The sequence below is a fragment of the Ammospiza nelsoni genome, chromosome 9 (assembly GCF_027579445.1).
Source record: "Ammospiza nelsoni isolate bAmmNel1 chromosome 9, bAmmNel1.pri, whole genome shotgun sequence".
NCBI lineage: Eukaryota > Metazoa > Chordata > Aves > Passeriformes > Passerellidae > Ammospiza > Ammospiza nelsoni.
In genome coordinates, this window is record NC_080641.1 from 27,929,375 (window position 1) to 27,953,054 (window position 23,680).

At 51.6% G+C, this 23,680-nt stretch overlaps 1 protein-coding gene across 2 annotated transcripts; it reads right to left on the reverse strand.

The window, feature by feature from the left end:
- Window positions 1–551: 551 nt before the first annotated feature.
- On the reverse strand, window positions 552–21,881 carry MOB3C (MOB kinase activator 3C). 2 transcript variants are annotated; one of them, XM_059478114.1, is made up of 6 exons: window positions 21,721–21,881; window positions 21,054–21,109; window positions 20,421–20,591; window positions 13,578–14,077; window positions 4,273–4,475; window positions 552–1,084 (listed from the first exon to the last, which is right to left on the reverse strand). In XM_059478114.1, exons 4-6 carry the CDS (start codon window positions 13,993–13,995, stop codon window positions 1,055–1,057), a joined length of 651 nt encoding a protein of 216 aa, XP_059334097.1. In that variant the 5' UTR covers window positions 13,996–14,077; window positions 20,421–20,591; window positions 21,054–21,109; window positions 21,721–21,881; the 3' UTR covers window positions 552–1,054. The 2 variants fall into 2 exon arrangements, with proteins under 2 accessions (XP_059334097.1, XP_059334096.1); XM_059478113.1 differs by lacking the exon at window positions 21,721–21,881 and having other exon boundaries at window positions 21,054–21,235.
- Window positions 21,882–23,680: the final 1,799 nt, after the last annotated feature.

The following is a 23,680-nucleotide window of genomic DNA, read 5'->3' on the forward strand; positions in this document are numbered from 1 at the left end:
GAAATTTTGAGACATGATACCTTTTGGAGGAGTAATGGCACAGACCAGGAAGCAATAGTAAGCTTGCAGATGGTCAAAAAGGTTTCAGAATCACAGAATATTGGGTTGGAAGGGGACCTTGAGTGCAGAGTAGTGAAGATATCTCTTATGAGTCCTTCTTCACCTGCTGGAAGGTTTGGTTATGGAAAACCAACAGTTTCTATAACCAGCATTTGCCCATCTTGAGCCAAGACAACACTTCAGGAAATGCTGACGTGTTGAAAATGTCATTTTCTGGCAAGGGTCTCTTCCCACCAGTTTTTGAGATTTTCTCAGGTAGTATGTGCTGATCACACTGAATAGTGACCTCGTTCACCTCCTCAGTCATGGGGGCACTTCCCATTAGTCCAAGCACTACTGGATGCATCTTAGAACATCATCAAGTCCCTTCTTCCAAATGTGAAAAATCCCTTGAAGGGAAAAATGGTCCCTTTGGTAAAGCATGAATTAGGGCAGAAGGAGACATTCACAGCTCATGGTTAAAAACAGCACATCAACAGCTAACCATGTGAAGGCAGTGGGATGAAATGCCTCCAGCTCTGCAGGGCTGATCTCAGGTGTTACCACAAACCCACTGCCTGTGGGAAAGGTAACACCTGGTAGCCAAGGTCACACCTTCTCACAGGGCAGGAATTGATAATGAAACATCTGAAGATCAATGTAGCTGAGGACAAAACAAGAGGGAAAGTTGCTGAAAATTTGATGTCAGATTGAGTCTTAGAAATCAGAGTGTGCAAAAGTAAACCAACTTGCCTCATTCTCCAGTAAGTCAGTAGCTTTCTAAAACAGGAACCATACAACAGGGATTGGTATCTATTAAAAGAAGAAAAATCTGTCCAGAGGTTCTTGAAAAACTTAGAATTCAGTCCTGGCCTGAAGAGGCACTTCTGCAGTGTTCATAGGTCAGTGAGCTGGAATGCCCAGAGCAAGTCCTAGGGAAGAGGTTTCCCACCACAGGTCTGTCTTGTCCCACCAGACTCTGAGTGATCCAGCTGAGTTCATCTGCCAGGAGACTTCAGTGGCAAATTCGTTCTGTCATTTCTTTCTGCATTGAAGGGGGAGAGAAAAGAAAGAAACAGTAAGTGCAAAAGACAGGTTGGAGTAGTGTGACGTGTCAGGCAGTTTGGGAGGTGTCCAAAACCAACCCAGGGAAACAACCGTGGCAGTCCTGGGGAGCCTTCTAGTGTTTCCCATGAGAGCCCTCCTGGGAACTCAGCTGCCTCAGCAGCTCCATCCTGGCACTCTCCCCCGTCTCTGTGGCACAAGGTTATTTTGGCTGTGCCCTAGCCTTGAGAGCAGTCCAAGGAAAGAGCTTTGGCTGAGATATTGAAAGATGAAGGTCCTGCTCCTGGCTCAGCTGCAGAGCAGCCACACAAGGTGATGACACTCTCAGAGCCCTCTTTGCAGCCTTAGGAGATGGGACACGGAGCAGTTCCCTGCTGTCACTCCAGGAGCTGACCACAGCTCACCCAGAGGACCTGTGGTTTCAGCAGGGATCCCACAGTCACACTGAAATGCAAATGAGTGCTAATAACAGGGCCACAGGAAACCTCCAGCTCTGTTTAGGATTACAGACTTTTCTTTAGCCAGAATGGCATCATGCCAGCCACACTGGGAAGGTGTCCAGCTTTCAGCTGGTGGAAGATGGTCTTTGTCCTTGCCTTGAAAAGCTCAACTAGCATCTTGTAAATCCTGAAGTGAGGAAAGTGTGATTCTGGTTCACTGGGTTCGTGGCTTGTGAATCTGTGTGCCCACAGATTGGTTTTCCTCGTGCACCCCAGGGGAAGGTTTGCACATTAAAAATAGATTGGAAGTAGGACTGATCTGTGGAGAAGGAAGATTGCAACTCTGAAAAAGAGGAACTAGGAAAGGATGATGAACCTTGAATAACCCCATAAAAGTTCCTTTAGTTATATAACCAAGGGAGACAGAAGCAGCAAACTCTGATTTTCAGTGCTGAGAACTTCGTTTTTCAAATCCATCAGGGATGGTGACAAAGAGGGTTTTCCTATAGGAGTAACATACAAAATCACTTGAGTTCAGAACCTGGCCATCAAATGAAAAGTTGGTGCTCTGCCACAAAATCACTTTGCAAACAGGAAATGTTTGCAAACATCTTGAAAGGAAAAGAAGAGGGTGAGAGGACTGTGCACATCCTCTTGCAGCAGCATTGCACCCACCCCGCTAGCACAACACCAGGCACTAAAGCAGCCATGAACAGGGGGCACTGCAGTGACCAGAGGGTTGATAAGTCACCAGTGAGGTCCTCAGCCAGCCCCAGATGTCCAAGGCTTTTCTCACACCCAGGAAATCCCCACAGCTCTGCTTTAGAGCATAACCAGTGGAGCCCTGCCAGTGCTGCAGCCCAGCACCACGAGCTGCCCTCATCAAGGAAGCAAGTGCATGGCTTCTCTCTGGCCCCATCTTCCCTGATTTACTGAGAGAGTGGTTCACTGCCTTTTGCTAGTTCTGCCATACAAAGGATCTCATTCTCAGTTCCCAAGATTTGCAGCTAAGAAATCACATCCCACAGAAGCTTGACAAAAGGGAAATTGAAGCAGCAAAGGGAGGTTCAGCCAGGAGAAAGCTCAGAAGTCTGTCATGGGATTCATGGGGACTAACTAAATGCAAGGTTAGGACAGCTGTCTGGGCTGATGAGGCAGCCTGGTTGCAGGGACACTCATACACACCTAAAGCAGCTCAGTGCCTGAGGGGAGGAGGCCCTTCCTCCCCCCTGGTCCTTCCTCTCAACCCTGTGGTTGGTTCTGCTTGAAGGTTGGATGGCAGGCAATGAGACACAGATAGACCAGGGGCAAATGTGTCTCATTTCCTTGTAGTTTAGCAGTGGTTGCCTCACAGGGAAAGAATCTGTTCACCTGAGATTTATGGAGACCCATCAGTCATCTCATGTTGCATGTGAGTCACTGGCATTGAAAGCCTATTTAGCAAAGTCAGCCTCTGCCTTGGCTGCCAGGTGTTAATTATTTACATTAGCAAGCAGCAGTCCAAGGAGATGACACCTCTGTGGACTGTACAGCAATGCTGAAGAGGTTTGTCATGAGGAACACTGACAGAGGACAGGCTGATGCTGAGCTGCCATTTTATGGAGCTGAGGGCCATTGTGATAATATGTGTTACAACTGAATTCTACAAAATAATTAAAGTCGAGACTGTTGTCATTCAAGTCTCCCCTAATTAGACCATCACCTCTCCATCCCCTTAAATCATAATTAGAGCAGATAGGCCGAAAAATGACTGAGACAAATGAAAGCACAGGAGCAAAGTGCTTAGCACTTAGGGGCAAGGGCATCTCCCCCACCTTCAGATCTTAAGCAAGCAGCTGGAACTCTTCTCAGCTCTTTCTTGGATTATTATATCCTCTTGGTCTTCCCTGACTCTCTGCTGCTGAATATAGCCTTTTCTGAAGCACAGCCCTTATCACAACATGCCAAAAAAAAAAAAAGGGTTTCCTATTAATTCTTTCCCCACTGCAACATGTCCTCCCTAGGTCAGACTACACTCAACCTTGTCTGTGACAAACCTGCTTCTCTTACAAAACCAACTATGTGCATTTTCTGCTTTATGAGCCCTGGGCTGTCTGGCCTCTGCTTCCCACAAATCCTGCTGTTGTCAAGGGCTCTCACCTCCTGCCTGACTAATTGCTTCCCAAGGGAGGCTGTAGGGAAGCTGGGAGATCCAGTGAGGCCTCTCCAGCATGGCCTGGACAGCTGTTGTCCGAAGCTGTGTGTCCTATCAGGGCTTGCCTTCCCTGCAGCCTCAGTGTAATTCACACTAGGATCTCAAGCAGGGAATGCTGAAAGAAAAACTATGGAGAAGAGACTTTGGCTCAAATCTGACTCCTGGAAGCCAGCTGGGCACAAGTGGCTGGAAACAGTTTGATGTGCAAATTGCATTAGAGCTACCAAGTCACCATGGGGACACTACTCTGTGGGGTCCTAAGGGTATTGAAGTTCAATTCACAGACATAACAGCAGAGGCAAAGGTTAAGAAAGGATCAGTGGTTTCCTTGGTGCTGCTGGGAATTTCTCTCTCAGAGCGCCAAGGCTGATGGTCCCAGGACAGAAAACATGACTGTCTGTCTGAGGTAGGGTGGCCAAGAGAGTCCAGAGAGGGTCAGCACTGCTCGGAGTCCAGCCCCGATCCAAACCTACCAGTGCTGTGTCCTGCCCACACCACTCACCCTCCACCTCCCCATGGCAGGGCCATCCTTACCAAAGGCTCCAGCTCCCTGTGGTCAATGAGGCTGAACTCCCTGATGAAATAGTAGAAGTGCTTGTAGCAGGTGTTGACGTGAGCCTCAGCACCCATGTTGATGATGCTGTCAAAGTGGTGGATGTAGACATGGACAAAGACACGGAAGAGGCGGGTGAGGATCTTGGTGCAAACTTGCTGGAACTGCTTGGGGAAGGGAACACCTGCAAAGCAGAAGCAAATTGGAAGCCATATGAACATTTTTTAAAAATAAACCAGTTAGCATTTAAAGTCTCTGTCATGCTTGACAGGCAGTCAGATGACAAGGAAGGAGACCCTTGGCTAATGCCAAGAGTGACACTGGGGCAGTGTGCCATTGAGCTCTTCTCACATATTCCCTCATTGCCCAACCAGCAATTTCACACGGGCATGGGCTCAGGATGTGGAGAGTTGCCATAGGAGAGAAAAAAAAGTGGGTTTTTTTTGAGGAGGCTGCAACTCTCCACATCTGGCTCAATCCAGAGGAATCTGGCAGAAGATCCTTCTGCCCCTTCTCCCTGCCTTTCCGTACAAGCCTGCACAGGCACAATGTAAGTCAAATTGCATTTACCCAGGTCCATGAACAAAGCCAAACCATCTGCCACCAGAAAAGATACCTTCCTCTGAACCCAAAAGCATGGCTTGTACTGTTTTCCTTCCTCCTCACATCCTCACACATCACTTCTGTTGCATCAGCAGAAATGGATGGAGTTTCTACCTTTTTCCTGATCCTTATTTCAATAAAATGTCTCATTAAATCAGGAAGAAAACAGCCCATCTTAAAGATGTTTAGGTTTTAAACTAAACATTTCATTGTGCCTGTATAATCCTCAGATATCCTCATAGGCTGGGACCCACCACATCTGGCTCTGTACTTTCAGCTTTGTCCCACACAAGGACACACTGTGGGATATTTCTATCCTTTTCAAAACACACTGCTATCACAATGAAAATCTCAGGGTGTGATTCCATCAGTGCCAGCAACCTTGGGGTAAATCTCTAAAGGAAACATGGCTTTGAAACACTAAACTTTTTGGGTTGTTGTTTTGTGGGGGTTTTTTTGTGAGGAGGAGAATGAAACAACTGATATTTGTTTTCCTGAGGCTTCTTCCTCTCCCCAGAGCAATTCAATGCAAATACACAAAGAACAAAATAAAAACCTTCCTTCCCACGGTTATACCAGCCTCCTCCCTCAGCTTCTTATTAATGCAGCACATAACCTCTCGAAAATCCTTCCAAACAAACTCTGCTCAACCATAGCCAGCTCACACATTCTGTGCACAGGAAAGCATCAGAAAATCTCTTAGCTAAAAAATTAAAAATGGTAATTTTATCTTTGAATCTTTCTCACCAGCCTTGCTAGGCAATTAAAGCTGGTTTTTTTCCCCAAAGGCTCCTGGCAGTTTTGTTTCCCAGCAGCAGTGCCGAGCCCCTCTCCTCTGTGGGTGGCAAACACAAAGGTTCTGTCCTTCCTTCACACGTGGAGCCTGTTTTCAGTCACCAGGGCTGGGAAGGTGTTGGGTTTGGAACTCATAAAATAATATTATTTTTGGTCTAAAGTAGAGTCACCCTGAGCAAAGCCCAGTTTCCCTTTCCTACATGCACACTGCTGGAGCAGAGGGTAAGGTTAAAGCATCTGTGCTCATCCCACATCTGGATGTCCCAGCCACCCTTTGGAGAAGGACACAGACCTTGGCTCAGCATCACACAGAGGTGGTTTTGAGACTGATTTGTGGACACTAATCTGCATAACCACAAGCACACTGCAGCCCCAGGGCTGCTCCTGCAGCAGGGACCTCAGCATGATCTGTTTCACCACCAGCTCTGGTAGAACCCATTAGGACTTTTCAGGAGAGGTGTTCACATCTGGCAAAGTACAACCAGGCTGTCCCTATGCCAGCACCTCAGGGATGTGACTGCAGATCTGCCTCTGCTCAGCACCCTTGGCTACAGAGCTCTCCTTGCCTGCTAGTCTGACACAGGCAGGGAGCAGAGAGCTCTGCAGGTTCCCCTGCAGGCAGGAGGGACACAGTGCTTTATCAATGGCTCCCCTTGAGCTTTCTGCTCTGAGTGAGGATTTGCTGAGCAAATAAAAGCTGGAATCACCCAGCTGGGGACTCAGACATGCCATTAGGGTGGCCCTGCAGACCAGCTTTGAAGAACTAGTTAAGAAACTTTTTTTTTTTTTTTTAATAAAGCTGATCACAGCAAATAATTGCTGATGAATGCACATTTCTGGGCAGTGGCTGGGGAACTGGACACACTGTCCCGGACAGCCTGTCATCTCTCTAGGACCAGAAGAAGCTGGGATCTCAGCAATGCCCAGGAGCACAAAGGAAGGCATTTGCTGCCTTCAGTTTGTCACCTGTCCCAGTCACCAACTGCCTCCCCAGTCAAAGCAGGCAGTGAGGGAGAAATCCAAGCTGACCATCACTGGGAATTTATTGCCAAACTGCAAACAGTGATAGGGAAGGAAAGCAGCAACCCTCAACCCAGTCCTGAGCTGAGAAGGAAATAAGCTCAGAAAGTGAACAGCAGATCAAACAGATCTCAGGCTCCCAGGGCTGACAGCACCTATGGTGCAGATGTCAGATGGGCCACCTCCAGACATGGCAGATGGTGACAAGTGGCTTTCCACAGCTTTTGTCCTGAGGTTAGCCAGGAATTGTCTTGTCTCATACATCTGTTACCAGCAAGTCCTCATGGACATGCTGGCAGCTGAGAGACTTAGAGAAGAAACACCTCCAGCTGCATTCTGGGTTCTCCAGAAGCAGCTTTTGTATCAGAAAACAGAGATTTAGCTTGAATCAAAGAATAGTTTGAGTTACAAAGAATCTTTAAAGGTTAGCTAATTAAAATCTCACAGTCATCAGCAACTATGTGAGTTGTTGAACTCCTAAACCTAATGATGTATGGAAAGATACCATCAGGCTGCCAGGACCTCCAAGCTCACTTCTGGGCTACTCAGCCACTGTGTTTCACACGAACCAGGATCATCGGAAGCTCCCCGGAGCTGAGGCTGAGCTGCCCTTCTTTGTGTCCATCACCAGGTGTCAGTGTGCGGCTGTCCCCTCCAGGCACGGCCAGGCTGCAGCGGTGGCTGCCTGTCACTAATGTCACTAATTTCTACAGGTCCCGTGCCAGGACATCCCCCTCATTGAGGTCCTTTGGGATGGCTCGGGTCCGGCTCTGATTCTTTCTCCCCACAACACCCTCGCTTGCACACCTGCCCAGAGAGGCACAGCAAGGTCCTGTTTCCTGTCCCCATGCTGCAGCCAGGTCTGTCTCCTGTGCCAGGATCCTCAATACAGGCCAGAGATGCTTGACTGGACCCTGCATCTGGCACAGGGCTCCGTGCCAGCTGATCAAAGCACTTCCCCTCGGGAAGGAAGCAGGGCGGATCTCTGACATGCAGATTGCCTCTGCCAGCAGCGGTGCCTCGCTGCTGATTGCCTTGGACTTGGAAAGAAACCCACAGCAGCCCCAGCAGGCACTGGCCATGCTGGTGGGGAACTGGAGAAACACCCCATCCCCTCACCCAGAGCTGAAAGAAGAGACTCTGCAGTAAAGGCTGCCTCTGAGAGCAGCAGAAGGATCCGGCATGAACGCGGCTTGCCCCGGGTCAGCGCGGCTGCAGCGGATGTCCAGCAGACAGCACATGTGACATCCTCCCCAGCACGGAGGGGACACAGCCAGGGCAGGCCGTGTCTCCTCCCTGCAGCCAGCACGTCCCGGCCAGGGGACAGCCATGGCACAGGGATCTGTGGCCACACGTGCCCCTCCTGCCCGTGCGGGTGCTCAGCCCCACACTGAGCTCGCTGCCGTTCCCACCAGGGCTGTTCTGGCTCCTGGGAGGGGTCACTGAAACAGCGACCGTGGAGTGATGGGGCCCCTTCCCCATGCATGGAGGGGGACAGCTGCTCCCCACAGGGCTCCCACCTAGGAGTGGGACACTGGTGGCCCTTGCTCAGGGAACTTGCTCCAATCTTGAAGGTGGCACATCGTGACACAAACCAGAGGCAGTAGCAGATGGATGAGACAGAGGGATGAGTCCAGTGGGACAGGCCCTGCATGGCTGAGGTGTCCTCTTAGCAGAAATACAGCAGGCCAGGGGAAAGTCAGGATGGACCTCCAGGTTGGACAAATCACCCCAACAGGGTGACACTGCTTGGGTTTGCTTCTCCCTCCCCAGCCCTGAGCACCTGCAGAGACCAAAAAACACCATCCCAGCTCATCCCATTGATAGTGGTCTGACTGCCCTAGGGGAGCAGAATATCACAAAACCCACCTGGACTGATTTAAAAGCACTGAAATTACATTTACATTTACTTTCCAGCAACCTTGGAGAAAGCAGCAGCAGATCCCAGTCTGGCAGGCAGCAGCCACCCTTTGACTGTTCTTGCATGATGTTTGGTTTAGATATTAGGAAGAATTTCTGCTCCAAGCCAAGGCAAAAAGCTGTAAGTACAGCAGGTACAATTTCACTCCAAGCAGAGTAACTCACAGCCCTGAAATGAATTGGCACCTTTAGTTTGTCTTGGACGTTTTGCTTGAAAATCCCAAGATATTATTTAAAGCTCCAAGGAATCTGTTTTCCCCACTCTGTGCTGATTGCTTCAAAACATAAGGCAAGCATGTGTAAAAGGAAATGAAAATGAGAGGTAACAAAGTGCCTGCGCTTAGGGTGAGGGACTGCCAAAGGATCCTGGATCTTTCCTGCCATCTCCTATCCCCAACACTTGTGCACCAGCCAATTTAATTTTTTCATGGTGAATCAGTACTGGGAAGCTATTTTGCTTCTTGGCAATTGTATTTTTTTCCTCTGCAAATGCAGTAATTCAGTGAACTTCGTGATGAATTGTTGTTGTTATTTCTCAATTTCATTTTGGCCACCGTGGTGTTCAGTGATTCATTTTTCCTAAAAATAAGTGTTTAAAGCCCTGTTTAAAACTAATGTCATGATGGCAGCTGCAAGCTGGTGTGGTATTAATTTTGGAAGAAAAAAAGCAGGGGAAAAAAACCTCAACAAATCATGTAAAAAAGAGCCAGCTGAGAGAACACCAATAATTAGCTGAATTCTGAACATTTTTCTCCTGTTGTTATGGCAAGAAAGTATCGGATAATTTCGCATCAGGTTTTCTCTGGTTTTTATAATTGTTCTGGGGCTATGCTTGAATGACAGGGGTTTGAGTTTTGAACAGCTTTCCAAGAACTGTTACAAAACCTCCCGTGGCCAGTGCTCTGTTGAGCCACGGGCAAATCTGGCGGAGAGCACGGGGTGCTTCCAGCACTGGGGCTGCTCCAAACCCTGTGTCTGCACCCATCCAACAGCAGCGAGGCTCCAGCAGCCACCATGGTGCTGGTGGAGCACACCTGGCCTCGTGCAGCCAGCCTGGTGCTGGCCTGAGCAGTGCAGACACAGCCATGGAGCCTGGAGAGCCACCCAGCCATCCCTGCTCCTCAGCACGGCACTGCCCAGCAGCAGCTCCCTGAGACCAGGCACCACAGGGCACAATGATTACAGGGAGGAGAGATTTCCCAGCTGGTAATTTGTTCATGGATGTCCACTCACTGAATAAATCTACTGATATAGTTTTACCAGCTGGTGAAAGTACACCTGTAGAATCATTTATTCATCTCCCCTGCGTGGGGAAAATGCTTGCTCTCTGTTTAAATGTATTTTTCAGGACAGCTACATTGGTTGGAAGAGTGGAAACAAAGCACTAGCACACACCAGATGATATGGGTTGTCTGGGAAGGCTGCTGCTCCTGTAGATTTATAGCCACCATGGCAGAGCTCAGGTCATGCAGGGATTTGTCTCATCTTAACTGGCTGACAAACAGGTTCCCACTCCAGAGAAAGGATTAGACACTGGAATGGAGCCCTGCAGGTAGATTTCCCTGGGCATGGGGAAGGCACAGAATCTCTCCCAACCCTTGCTGTGGAATGCAGGGGGCTTGGCAGCCCCCCAGACCTGTTAATAATCTCCACCATAGTGATTTTCTGCTGGTGCCATCCCAGGGCTGCAGTACTGCTGGTTAACTCTGCCAGGTCACAAACTGTCTGCTGGTGTCGGGCTCCCTTCCTGCCATGTGGGGTGCCAGCTGTCCCTCTGGCCTCACTGCAGAGCTGCCAAGAGCTCTGTGTCACACAGCTCGGCTAAACCAAAGGTGTTTGTCACTCTGCTCCCCTCCCACCTCTGACTTGTGCTGGAGGAGCAGATGCTTTAATGTGCAAATCAGCCCAGCTCTGCTCTGGTCGCTGCAGCTGTGACCATTTACCCCATCAAGGGGTCCCCTGTGAGGCCTAAGGACCCTGTGAGCCCACAAATGAATCATCTCTACTCATTTCTAGCTGAGCCACTCACTCTGGGGTGAAAGATTCCCTCCTCTGACCCATGAGATACCTCTCAATTGTCAGGAGCCTAGCAGCAATCATGAACTGCTTCAGGCTGTGTGGCTGTTGGATGCAGGAGGATGCTGAGGTTAGCCTCCAGCAATGTTTGTGAGTTTGGGGAACACTTGCTGCTTCTAAAAACAAATTTAAAATGAAAAAGTCTGTTTTGTCTGCGGTCAGGTGGCCTTAGCCAGGGAAATCTTTGTGCTGGGACAGCTTTACTGCACATGGTAAAGAGGGGCCAGGAGGGGAAGCTGAGCTGCACACAGCCCATGAAACACTGAGACAGTGGGCAGCTGTGCCCAGGAACCTCTCCAGCACAAGCAGGAGTGAAACAAACCTTCAAGCTAAATCCATCTCTGCTGCTAACATCCAAGAGTCTCACCACAACTCCAAAGCATGACATTTGTAATTTCCCCTCATCACCTCATCAAGCTCTTTTCCTCTCCTTAAAACAGCTCACATCTTCTCTGTGTCCTCTCAGTGCCTTATTCTCCTTGTCCTGGGTCTTTTCCCAAGGGCTTGCTCTTTAGAAGAGAGGTTAAGCACCTCTGTTTGGCCACCCTGGCCACTGTCCCTAAGTCCCCCATCCTGGCCAGCCTCCTCTGTCATCCAGTGCATTTCCCTTCAGCCAAACACTCCATCTTCTGAAATGCCAGAGCTGCCAAGCAATTACCAATGAGCAAGAGCTGCCAAGCAATTACCACTGATGACAAAGTGCCACCAGCTCCCTCCTCCCTCTGCCTCCCCCAACAGCCTTTCATGTGTTTTAGAGTGCCACCTCAGCCTGAGCTCCTTTTCACTTGTGTGAGGCCAACACCACCAAGACATGCTGACACAGGGCCTGAAGTCAATCAGGGGACATGAGGGTCCCCACAACAAAAGGGCTTGGAAAAGGGACCCCAGGAAAGCCTTGGAAGAGAAGAAAATGGATTTGACCCATGTTCATCTACAGTCATCCTGGATCTCACCCAGAACTCCCCTAAACTGAAATGAAAAGAGAAATGGAAACCAGCCATCCCTCCCATGTGCACAACTCAGACGGAGAAGTGCCAGAAATGAAGTGAAAACCACCAGGACCATGACTGTATTTGGCTTTTGTACCTCAGAGACAGAGATGTGGGAGAGCAGGGGGTGCTGCAATGTCCCTCCCATGGCTGGCTGCTTTTTGAGGTGTTAATACTCCCTGTGCACCTTAACTTCCCAGAGCAGTGTCAAGCAGCATCACATCCCAAATTCTACCTGAAAGGCCTGAAATTGGATCAGGACACTCCTTTCTGGCTGGAGGGAAAGCAGAGTAAAACAATGCTTTTAATGGCATGCAGATCTTCTCCTTGGGGACAAGCCACCTCAGGAAGAGGAACACCTACCCTGCTCCCTGTGGCTGCTGTCTCACCCCTCAGCAGCAGCCAGAATGACCAAGGACTGTCCCCAGCAGGGCTGGGACTGCTGGCCCAGGGTATCCTGCACTGACAGCTACACCTCCAGCCTCCTCTGTTCTGCAGGGCATGGACACCACTGTACCCATGAGGGAAAGGTGCCTCCATAGCACAGGGAATGTCCTGGTGAGTCCCAGGGACTGCCTGTCCCACACACCCCAAAGGCATCATCCTGCCTGTCTTCCAGCATGAGCAGCTGGCACTGTGCCACCCTGCCTGTCCAGATCACCAGCAAGGGGAAGAAGCAGTGAGTGCCTGCTGCTCTGGGTTTCAGGGACTTGTCCCACCCTCACTCCAGGCAAAGCCAGAGCGGATCAGGGGTCTGGAGCTGTCACCCCATCCCAAAGCCAAAACAGTTTGGCACAATCAGGCTGCAGGCACTGCCTGCCCTCTTGCTTGCAGAGACCCATGACCCCTCTCAGCTCCAAGGGCCAGAGACTTTCCTTAAAAAGACACACAGCTACATGTACAGCACAGCCAAATGGGGCTGCAACAGTGAGTAATGCCAGTAATCCCACACAGACCATTTTCCTCAATGTTTTCCAGCACATTAATGAAAATCTTGACCATAAGCTGCACTGATTTCATAAAGCTCTGTCTGCCTGGCAAACAAAAAAGGTCAAGCAGACTTGCAAAGCTATGCCTTTCCAGCCCCAAGCTCCTTAAATCTTTTTTTTTCTGCACTCAAGTAGTTTCACATTCTGTCTGAAAAACAAGTTCTCCAAGGCATGACCTGAGACTCTGGAAGCCCCATCAGCTCCAACCCTTGAACTCATCTCTCCAAATGACACAAAGCAGCTAAGTAGCAGCTAATATCAGCCTTGGCAGCTGCTGAGCATTGCAGTCAGCAGCAGAGGGGTTAGTTTGAAAGCTGTGCTACCTTTGGCAGCTGCTGCAGGCAGCTCTTTTTGAAGAGGTGTATCTTACACCCTGGGCCTTGGCAGTGGCAAGGCCACGTCCTAGGGACATCTCTGCTCAAGCAGTGCCTCAGCTACCTGGCAAAATGTGAGGTCTAATCAGGGCTGAGATGGAAAGGGGCTGAGGAGCAAAGCAGCAAAGGTTGGATCCTGGGAACATGAACCTACATGGAAAACCAGAAAGAAACTGAGCTGATTAGTTTAGAGGAAAGCAGGGATGTGATGACCACCTCTAACCAGCTCCGCAGCTCAGCCTCTTGAGGAAAGGCAAGGAAGCTAATGACCTACAAGCCTACATTTCTCACAAACACAGAATAAGTTCAAGCAAAGAAAAGGAGAACATTGTGTTCCACATCCCCTAGTAGTAGGATGAGAAATCCCAAACTCAGTTTGGAGCAAAAGGGTGTGACACTGAGAAACACCAGGAAAGGGAAACACCACAATACTTTGAATCACAAAGTTCATCAATACCAGCTTGGGAACCTGCACCAGTAACAAGCCCATCTTTCCTGCAGGAAACCAGAGCCCACTCACCTATCCTGGTGGGGAAGACGTCCTCATTGTTAATGAGCATCTCGATCCAGTCCATCAGCATGCACATGTACTGTGGGGCCGACAGCTTGGTGGGCTTCTTGTACTTGCTGTCATCCTGCCACCTGTACTCGTACTTGAGCCCGCCGGACATGATGGGGCAGCTCCTCTCGGTGCAGAACTCGGACATGGTGCCGTAGATGAGGTTGATGCGGTTGAAGAAATCCACCACGTGCACGGCGATCCAGTCGTTGATGCTCTCGCCAGGAGGCAGCTGCACCACTGCCTTCAGGTCCAGCCCAGACTTGAGGGAGGCCTGGGCTTTCTTGTACAGCTCAAAGCGCTGCGTGCCCGGCTCAAACTTCTTCCGGGGACGGAAGGTTTTGTCTTTGTTGAAGACTTGCTTGAGACACAGGGCCATTGTGGGCAGGGCCAGCCAGGGTGAGGGCAGAGGCTCAGAGCAACATGGAACCCAGGGCTGGGGTCTTCAGGGATGGAGGTTTCTGGGAGGAGAAGGAGACACATTTCAGTCACACATGAAGACAGCAGCATGCGTGGACACACTTGCAGGGGTTTGCACCACTGACCCCACTGCTCTGACAGCACGTGGGGACACAGATTTGGAGTGAGCTTCTGACCCTTTCACACCCACCAAGGTGACCTGGAGCAGCTGCTGCCACCTCACACAGCAGCTCCTGCCACATGTGCCCCATGCAAGGCACAGACAGAGCCCTCCTCTCTCCTGAGAACCCCAGGAGTTTACCAGGCTCCAGCCAACTTCTCCCTTCCACACTTTTACCAACAAGTGCTGCAATAAAGTGAGAGCCATGATATCAGCAGAGCTCACCAGTTCAAGCAGTCCCACTCTGGTGGCCTTTTCCTCTCCTGGCAAAGGAGAAGCATCTCTTTCCCAGGGACTTGTCAGTACAAACAACCCCTGACCCTGCAGCAGCGGCTGGCAAGCGAGGCCCCGGGGACCGCGCTGCGACCACAGCTGGCTGCTGGTTCACACAGCCCCAGAGCCAGGATCAATGGGAAAAGGGGGGATTATTTCTGTTGTTCTGCCTGGGGTGTTTGTCCAAAAGAACAAAACCCACATCCGAAGGAGGGAAACGCAGCCCAGCACAGCAGAACAACGTTGCCAGGATGCCGCCGGCTCTCCCGGCATGCACACAATGCACACGGCAGCCCTTGGTGGTGCAGCTGATGATCCAGGGGACTCCAGGGCTCAGCAAAGTGCTGAGCTCACCCCTTCCTGCCCAAGAGCAGCAGCACAGATGAGGGCTGTATTTTCCTTTTCCTCCTTGAAATGCAGTGGAAATCCCATCCACCCAAGGCTGTCCTGGACAGGCTAGAATTGTGTGTTTTGTTACCTGCATTAATCACCAGTGGTGTAATGTGAGACCAAGGCCTCCTTGTGCTAAATGCCTTGCTGAGGCTTAGGGAAGAGAAAGTCTTCCAACAGCCTCCCTCTGATGGGAAGAGATGGAGAAGCAGTTAAGAAAAAGGAAGGAAAATATTTATGGAAAAGGGAAGTGACTGACCCAAAGTCACGAGCAGGAGGGAATGGTACAAACCTTGGACGAACATTCATCATTAAAAAGATAACTTTAGCCAAAAACTTGTTATTTAAATTCTATTTCCTAAACTCAGTCCTGAGCCTGAGGCAGGTCCTACTTTGTGATCAGCTAAACATCTCTCAAGTGAAACCCTCTGCTCCCCATAAGGCTCACCCCAGAGTCATCACTGGGAGGGAGCAGCACCTAGTGATCATGCCAATGCCTGCAGCATCTGCCTGCAGGGATTTCTGCACTGCAGCCAGCACATGCTGCCAAAGCCCTCTCATGGATGCACACCCTGGTGCTGGTGGGAAGCCCAGCATGAATGCCATTAGTGCACAACCACAGCCTTTCCCACAGGCTGAAGCCAGAGCTTTGCCACTCTTACACAGCTCACAGCACAGCGTGAGCCCCACCACGTTCTGCTGTACCTAGATACAAAAACCTGTGTGTTTTTAGGTGCTTTCTGCCCCTCAGAGGGGGTCACAGCCACCACGCAATGTTATGCAGTATGACTTCAACACCAGAGTATCTGCAGACCTTCCCCATCTCATGTAGCTGGGTGGGATTTCTAGAGCCACATCCCTGTCACCCTCATTTATTTTTGGGCAATGACTGGGGGCTGTTTCTTGGACGCTTTTTCTTCCCTGCTCCAAGCAACTGGCTCCAACCATGACAAAGAGCTTGTTTCCCACTTCAGAAAAGAGCACAATCTCTCCAAAATGCCAGCCAATGCAGCCTGCATGATGTCATGACTCCTATCTGTCCCTCAGGAATGGCCTGTGCTACAGCAATCCCCATGGATCCCATGGGAGGCCAGGGGACTCTGGGCATAGTGAGGCTCTAAAGAAAAGCCCTTATCCAGGACTTCCTGGATTCCACATATTCAAGCACATCCTGTTGATAACACCTCTAAAAAAAGCCTTCTGGGGAGTTTGCTAACACATAACACTCTCAAAGGCATGTATGCATACATACATATATATTTATATATAACCACTGCAAGAGGGTTCCTAATTTGGTAATGGAGGAAGTGCTGGGATACCCTCAGGGTGAGGCACTCAGCAGGCTTTGCCCACAGTGCAAAGTGGGAATGATGGGGCTGAGCAGTGCCTGGCCCTGCAGCCAGGCTTCCCTGGAGTTTCAGCAGGGGAAGTCATGCCAACAAACATTTCTCTGTGTCACCATTTCTGCTGGCCTTGGCTCCATCTGCTCTGCTTCAGGAGCTGTTGCTGTCTGCACACTCCTCCATGCAGAGACTGGGCTGTTCCATGGTGATGAGCAGCCACCCTGGCAGGTGACATCCCATCAACCATGTCACTTGCAGGGGCTGACAGCAGTGAAATCAGTTCTCTTTTAGTGCCCACGCTGCAAGTCCTCCGCAAATATTGAGCCACTGGGAAATAAACATTTCATCTGCTGAAGCCAGACCTGTAACTCATCTAAAACTGCATCCCTGCATCATCCACAGCTGGATCTCTGCGCTACTCTCACTCATCAGGCAGGTGGGAATGTGCTTTGTGGTTCAGCACCATCTGAATAAAACACCAGTTCAAAAAAAAAAAAAAAAAAGGAGCAACAAGGTTGTTAAACGTCTGCCAGATGTTTTTCTACCATGCATCTGTTTGAGTGGGAATGGAGAGCAAAACCCATTGCTGCCCAAGTGCTTGGAGCTGACCTGTCCCTGAGCCTGCAGGATGCCAGCATGGCAGCACAGCCTCTCTGCTCCCCAGGCAGCAGTTTTCTTTTCAAGATCCTCACCATCAAATCACCAAGTCGTTAAAAGACCTTGTTAATCTTTACTGGAGAAAAATGTTCTCCAGAAATTACATTTAGCACAAAGCCAAAAATACATGCTGGGATTAATGACCTGAAGAAGCAGAGAAAGGCACTGAGCCAAAGAACACATTTGTCCTCTAGCTCACTTCAGAGCTTTCACTGCCCAGAGACATCAATGTAGAGGGAGCAGTGGTGGCCAGGACCAGGAGATGAGACCCCAGCTCTGGCCCTTGGAGATGGGGCACTGAGATGGGATGCACCATCTTGGAGCAAACAGGCTTTGCAAAGTCACCAATGCCTCAGATTCCCCTCAGGCAGAGACTCAGCACCCACCTGTTTTCTGGGAAGAAAACCAAAATCCTTTGTGAATGGACCCAGACACATCCTGAATCTAACTAGTGGAAAAGGGTTCCAGCCAATGCGAAATCAGATTTTCCAGGTTTCCACCTTCATGCATACGACCTGACTGGTGCTCTTCCATCATTGACCAAGTATTTGGGACAGATCCATGTAAAGAGATGGAAAATGGGAAATCTTCCAAGGTTTATGGTGCAAAGTTCAGCTAAGTTTGATGTTCAGGGCTGTCTGTTCCTAGAAATCATGCTGTGGTGCACTGGGGCTTGGGGTGGGGCAGAAGATCCGTCCAAGTGCTAATCTCTGCTCACCCTGCCTGTTTTGGGAAATCCTAAGGGCAAAGTGTTATCCAGCAAGCTCAGGCAGCAACTTCCTACAACATGATCATACAGGTCCCGCCCTGGCCGGTGCCACGGCAGCAGCCTGCAGCTCCCTGCCTTCAGCTCCCACTGCAAAATCAAAGCTTCCCAAGAGGAACCTTGGCAAAGGCTGCAAACCCTCCTCCCCACGCCACAGTTCCCATCACAGCGTGCTGCTGGCACGCCAGGGGTCCACAAACCCCTTTCTGAAGCATCTGCAAACCCCCAAATCAAACCTCATACGCTTGGGAGTGGACAAGGAGTGAAGCAGGTGGAGCTGGAGACTCGCCCTGCTGTCACCCTGTGTCCCCACAGAGGATGGTTGGAAGAGGATGAGTGAAGTTTCTGGGAGGACAGAGACTGGCATTTCCCACGGGACATCCCCGCTGTGATGTCCTTAGTGCTCACCCCCCATCCATGCTCCCAAAATAGCCTTGGCTTTGAGGAGCTTGGCTACAAACCCAGCTGAGTGGCCACAAATCCCATCCCCGTCCATGAAGGCTGCTGGGCTTCACTCCTACCCCTGTTTTTGCTGCTGGCTTCAGTCCTGCTGGTTTTAAAAGCAGCAGCAGAAGCAAAACTCAGTGGGGTTTAGCAAGAACCAGAAAAGCACAGGGTTCAGCTGTGCAAGGACAAGGCAGAACCACTGCCGGGGAGGTAGCAGGCACAGACATCTGAAAAATGGATGTCCTAGATTGCTGGCAAGTCCAGAGATGAAAGGAAATTAACTGGATGGGAGGGATGCAAGTTCAGGGTCAGACTTGAGCGCTAATTTCAGGTTTGAGGGTTGGTTTTGTTTTTTTATCTAAACTAGCTTGCTTTCTTTCTTACTTTCTTATCATTTGGAAACCACAGAGGAACACAACAAGGCAAGGGCTTTGTTGTAAATTAAAAACAACTCTGAAGGATCTGTTTAGAAACGACAAAACAAAAAGGAAGAGCAGGCAGAGCTGTGGGAGTGTGCCTTCCTCCTCACAGTCCTGCAGGCATGGGGGCAAGGTCGCCAAAGAAAACCTCTGGGTTTGACCCTAAATAAGCTTTAGTCAGAAAACCAGCAGGGAGGATCAGATAGATGCACTGTCAGACTCCAGGATGGTCACAGTGCTGCTCCCTGCCTCAGTGTCCCCAGTTTCAAAACTGATCTCCCTCCCCAGGCTCCCTTTATATTAAGGGCTGCAACAGCAGAGGCTTCAGGGGAAAGAGTGCTTTGCACGTGTCTCTGGGAAGCACTAACAACCACAAAGGGTAAGGAGAGGAAAGCTCTGACACCAGCACCTCCCATGCTCCAGAGCCAAGTGCATCCTCCCTGGATCCACCACAGGACAGTGACACCCTGGCAGAAGCATCTGCCTGGAAACTGCAGTGTTAGCAGCACACTCCAACCCTCGTGGGCAGTGCTACACTGGGGAGCACAATGAGGGGTCCAGCACTGTGGCAACCTGCAGGGAGACTCCAGCTCCCACTGCTTTGGGAAGAGGCCAAGGAGGCAGACCTGTCCAGCTCCAGGCACCTCAGAGCAAAATGCAGGTTAATTATCACATCCCCCTCGGGCTTCCCCAGGGGATCTTGCTTTTGGGGCACCCAGATATCTACTGCTTCTCTGCTTTAGGGGATTCTCCCCACCACAGGTAGTGTCAAAGTCCCACCCAGCCCCATCCCAGATGGAGGAGAAGGACAGCATCAGCTCAGCCACCATGTGCCAGAGCCCTGAGACAGACAGACAGCCTCCAGACAGACAGTCTGCCCAGAAACCTGCAGGCCCCATTTGGCTTTTCACTGCTCTAGGAAGCCTCACTGCCTGGCTGAAGAGTCAGCAGCCCTGTCTCTGAGCTTCCCCTCAAGCCCCAAAGAAGTCCAGATGCAGTTTAGTCTTCAGCCTGTCCTAGAGCATCTCTGCAACCAGGGCTGCTCCTTGGGACTCATGTCCCAAAGACTTCTCCCAGGCAACCCTGAACTGCAGGCACTGCAGCCCTGACCCAGGGGGGGACTGTGGGCAAATGGTGCTTCCAGGGAAGGGAGCACACACATTCCCTCTTTTTACAAGCCTTTTCAGCCTTGTCATCATCTAAGGCAGGGGGGCTGAGGAAGGAGGGTGCTGGGAGCAGAGTCCTGGGGCACTGGCCCCACTCCCTCTGTGCTTCCTGCTGGAGCCAAGCCCCAGCTGGGCTGTCCGTGAGAACGGGGTTATTGGCTGCTACTCCCAAATATAACCTAAACGATAGAACATTCCAGGAAATGAGCCAAGGCAGAACGCCGGGAGGGGGATCAAGGCCCAGCACATGGGCTGGGGGAACTTCAGAGAAGCCCTGGGCTCTCAGCAGCATCTCCCTGCTGCCAAACCTTCCTTGTGCGAACTCCCCTGGTGCTGCAGAGACCCATGAGAGCATCCATGAGCCCAAATCCCTGGAGCAGAGCAGGACTCAGGCCCCACGCTCCAGCTGGGGACAGCTGCCAGCGGGAAGCTGTGCTGGTGCTTCCCCCAACTCACATGGTGCTTGGAAATCCCCAGCTCGTGAGAAACAGACCTGGATGGCTTCCAGGAACGGGGCTGCTTACACCCGCCCTACAGACGTCCCCTGCTGTTCCCCTGCTCTGCCCTGCTCCTTGCCTGCCTCCCTGCCACACCACCAACAGAGCAGCAGCTCTCTGGCACAAAGGCACCAAAAAAGCTTTTCCCAGCTCACACAAGACACCTCCAAGCAGAAAAGCAAAGCAGCATCTCTCGAGGTTAGAGGCAGCATGTCCCGTTCATTTTAGGCATGATACCCAGTGGGGCTGGGGGCTTTTGGGGGTACCTCATTCCTGGGAGCTGAGATCTCACTGCTACTAGCAGTAACTTGCTGCCAGCCCTGAAAACAAGTGTCCAATGGCCTCAGTGGTGTCCAACAGCTCTGGTTCAGTCCCAAGGGTGATTACTCCGTTGTCAGAGCCGTAATTCCAAACACCGGGAGCTCCAGGCCTGCGAGCTCAAGGAAGAAGACGAGAGGAGATAAACCAGCTGCAGAAAACCCATCTCCGCCGCTTGCTCTCACCAGTTCCCCCGCCCACAACTTTCCACCCTCGCTCCGACACCGGCTAAGCCGCTGCGGGGGCTGTCCCGGTCGGGAAAGGCGTGTGCTGCCTTCCCCTGCCTGTCCCCTGCCCCCAGGGACCCCTTTCCCAGCGCACCGCCGGTCATTGGCACGGATCCCTGCCCAGCATCCCCCAGACCGGGGATCCCCGTTGGTATTTACACACAGTGAGTATTTACACACTGACTGCCGGGCTGGGACACCCCGGAGGAAGGGGAAGAGCCTTCTGCAGGCGTCCATGGCCCGGCTGGGTGAAGAATTGCTCTTTCCTAGGCTAATGCCAGCGCAGGTCTCGCCAAAGCCCCCCAGGAGCATCCTCAGGAGTGCGGTGCTGGCTTTTTACCTTCCAGGACTCACCTCATTCCCCGGCACGGCGGCTTCCACTCTCAAACCCCTCCGCTGCACTTTGGGCTCTTATTCAGGAAAAGGAAAAAAATAATTAAAAAGATACAAAGTCCAAGGCCGGCTCTCTGTGGGGACTGCTGGCAGTTTGGGGATCGCAGCAGCAGCAGCGGCAGGGAGAACCGCCTCGCCCCAGCGCTCACGGGGGTTTCGTTAGAGAAGCCGGGGCCGAGGGTTTTTCTCCGGTCAGTGATGTCACATCCTGACCCTGCCGGCAGCTCCAGCTGTCCCTGGAAAACCCGCTTGGAAGCGGGCCTGCCAGCCCCAGCATCCGCCGCCGTGGGCTCGCAGGTTCCCGGGTGGGCGCTCACTCCCAGCCGCGCCCACGCTCCATTCCTGGGCGCTGAGATCCTTCTTGGCTGGTAGCGCCGTGCCCCTGGCTGGCTCCGGCTTTCACCGGACAGCACGGAGCTGGGAAGAGGAGATGAAATCCCGGAGTGTTTTCCCCTCCTCCCCCCATCTTTTCACAATCCCTCTCCCTTCATCCTTCCCCGCTCTGCACACACACACACAAACAGCCGGGGGTTTCCATGCCAGGCCAAGCTGGACGCCATCCAAAACAGAAATGCCGGAGAGGGGAAAAGAAAGAAAGAGAAAAACTTTCTCTGCACAGAGCACTTACTTTCCGTTTCTGTCGGAGGTGGGGTGAGTTGTGAAGCGCGCTGCGGTATTTAAATGCTGCTCGGCAAAGGCAAGCCCGAGCCAGCACGCTCGGCGCCGGCAGGAGCGGCCAGGCAGCGTGGGATGGCTTGGCAGGAGCGGGGATCTGCCGTGGGGTCAGAGTCCCGGGTGGGGCAGGAGCGGCGCTGGGCACCCCACGGGTGTCGCGGCAGGGACAGGCACAGCGTGGCCCTGACACCGCGGTTCCCTTCCGGGCACGGTGACGTGTCGCTCCCCGGGGATGAGATGTGTGATGCTCTGGCCTCGCTGAAACGTCTGCGATTGTTTGGCAGCGGGACAGTTCTAGTGAGGGAAGCGCTTCTGGCCTTTCTCACACATGTGTTAAACTCGGGTCTAGGCGAGCTGGGGAGTGGGGCACAGGGCAAGGAGGGTGTGGCTGATGGGCACGTTTGCGTACAGCTGGAGGGTTTAGGATGAGAGTTTGACTCCCTGGCAGCAGGATGCATCTCTGCAGGATCCATACTCCTTTGCCAGAACACAGCTTCTCAGCTGCAGGTGATGCCAGGGTTTGCTCTTGAGGCACAATATTCAGAGGTAGTCTTTAAAAGTAAATTCATTCAGCAGCCTCCCAGACCAGCCAGCCACAAGGGAGCTCAGCCCAGCCCTGCAAGGCATTTGCTCTGCTTTCCTCCCTCTCTCTGTGAGCTTGGTTTGGTGCAGGTGCAATAGGAACTCTTTGGCACCTGCACAGCACGTTATTAAAAGTGAAGAAGACACTGCCGGGCCCATTTAACTGGGCAGCAGCCACTGGTGGATCAATTTTGGCTGGAGCTGAAGGGAATTGGAGATTGCACACCCCAGAAGCCCCTTGCTTTTCTGCCTGTCCCCATTTGGGACATGGCTTAGGGTCAGATCCTGAACTGGATGACAGGAGAAGGACACACCAAGGACAGGCAGGATTCATCTGTGCTCCGCCTCCACTACAGCATGAGATGGCTGAGGTGTCTCACATCTGCAGAAAAGGTAAAACCTTGAGCTGAAGTGCCCTGCACAGCTCTTGAGGCAGGAGGGAAGCACAAGCTGTGAAATACATCTATGCAGCTGCTTCCCACCACCACCATCAGCAGCTAACCCAGTACAGGAGCCATCACCCCAGAGCTCAGCTCTGTGTGTGCATCCTCCCTGGACCTGCAGGCTGAGCCTTTTCTACATCATCCTTGCCCTGCTCATGAGTGAATCTCTCACAGTCATTGCAGGTAGGTCCATGTAACATCCCTAAAATTAGGATCAAGCTCAAGTAACCCAGCAGACTCCTCCTGGTCACCAGCAAACCAGCCACACTCCTGATTCCAGCAGGTTCAGGCAAAGTCTTTTCCCATCCCCAGTGCTGGATGCTCATTACAGCCACCTCAAGTCCCAGCAAGGGCTGAGCAATGCTGCTGTCCTCCATCCTGGGGACCTGGGATGCAGGAAACAACAAAATGTCCTCAGACCTTGTGAATGGGAAGTGTAGGTCTGTGAAGCAGATGTACTCCCAACAGCAAATGCCAAGCCAGGAAGAAACTTTCAACTGAAATCCCTGCAGAAAATGGGCGGAAATCCAAAAGTCAGGGGGCTTGGCTGAACAGCAAAGATCCCAAAGGCAACTCATAGCCAGGATTTACATCCAGGCAAAATGGAGCCAAAATACTTGGAGATGAGATGGGGTCCTCCCACTCTCAGCAGTCTGGAGCCAAAAGAGAGGGGCCAGGAGAACCGAAGGAGGGCCAGAGTTACATCAGCTGCAGCCCCACAAGCCCACAGGGGTGAGCAGCACCTCCTGCTCAGGGACTTACCCCTCACATGAGGTTTTGGAAACCTCAAAAAGCAGAGAGCCCACGGTGCCAGAGCCAGCCGGTATCCCAGCTGTGGGGAGGGGAAGCAGGAGTCACTTGGGAGAGAGGAAAAGGTCCGAGGGACAG

Bases quoted from the DNA above. Each gene is read 5' to 3' on its own strand.
- MOB3C (XM_059478114.1), bottom strand. From the start codon at position 13,995: ATGGCCCTGTGTCTCAAGCAAGTCTTCAACAAAGACAAAACCTTCCGT. The intron at 4,476-13,577 runs GTGAGTGGGCTC...TCTGCTTTGCAG, and splicing joins CGTCTTCCCCACCAGGATAG to GTGTTCCCTTCCCCAAGCAG. The intron at 1,085-4,272 runs GTAAGGATGGCC...CCTTCAATGCAG, and splicing joins ACAGGGAGCTGGAGCCTTTG to AAAGAAATGACAGAACGAAT.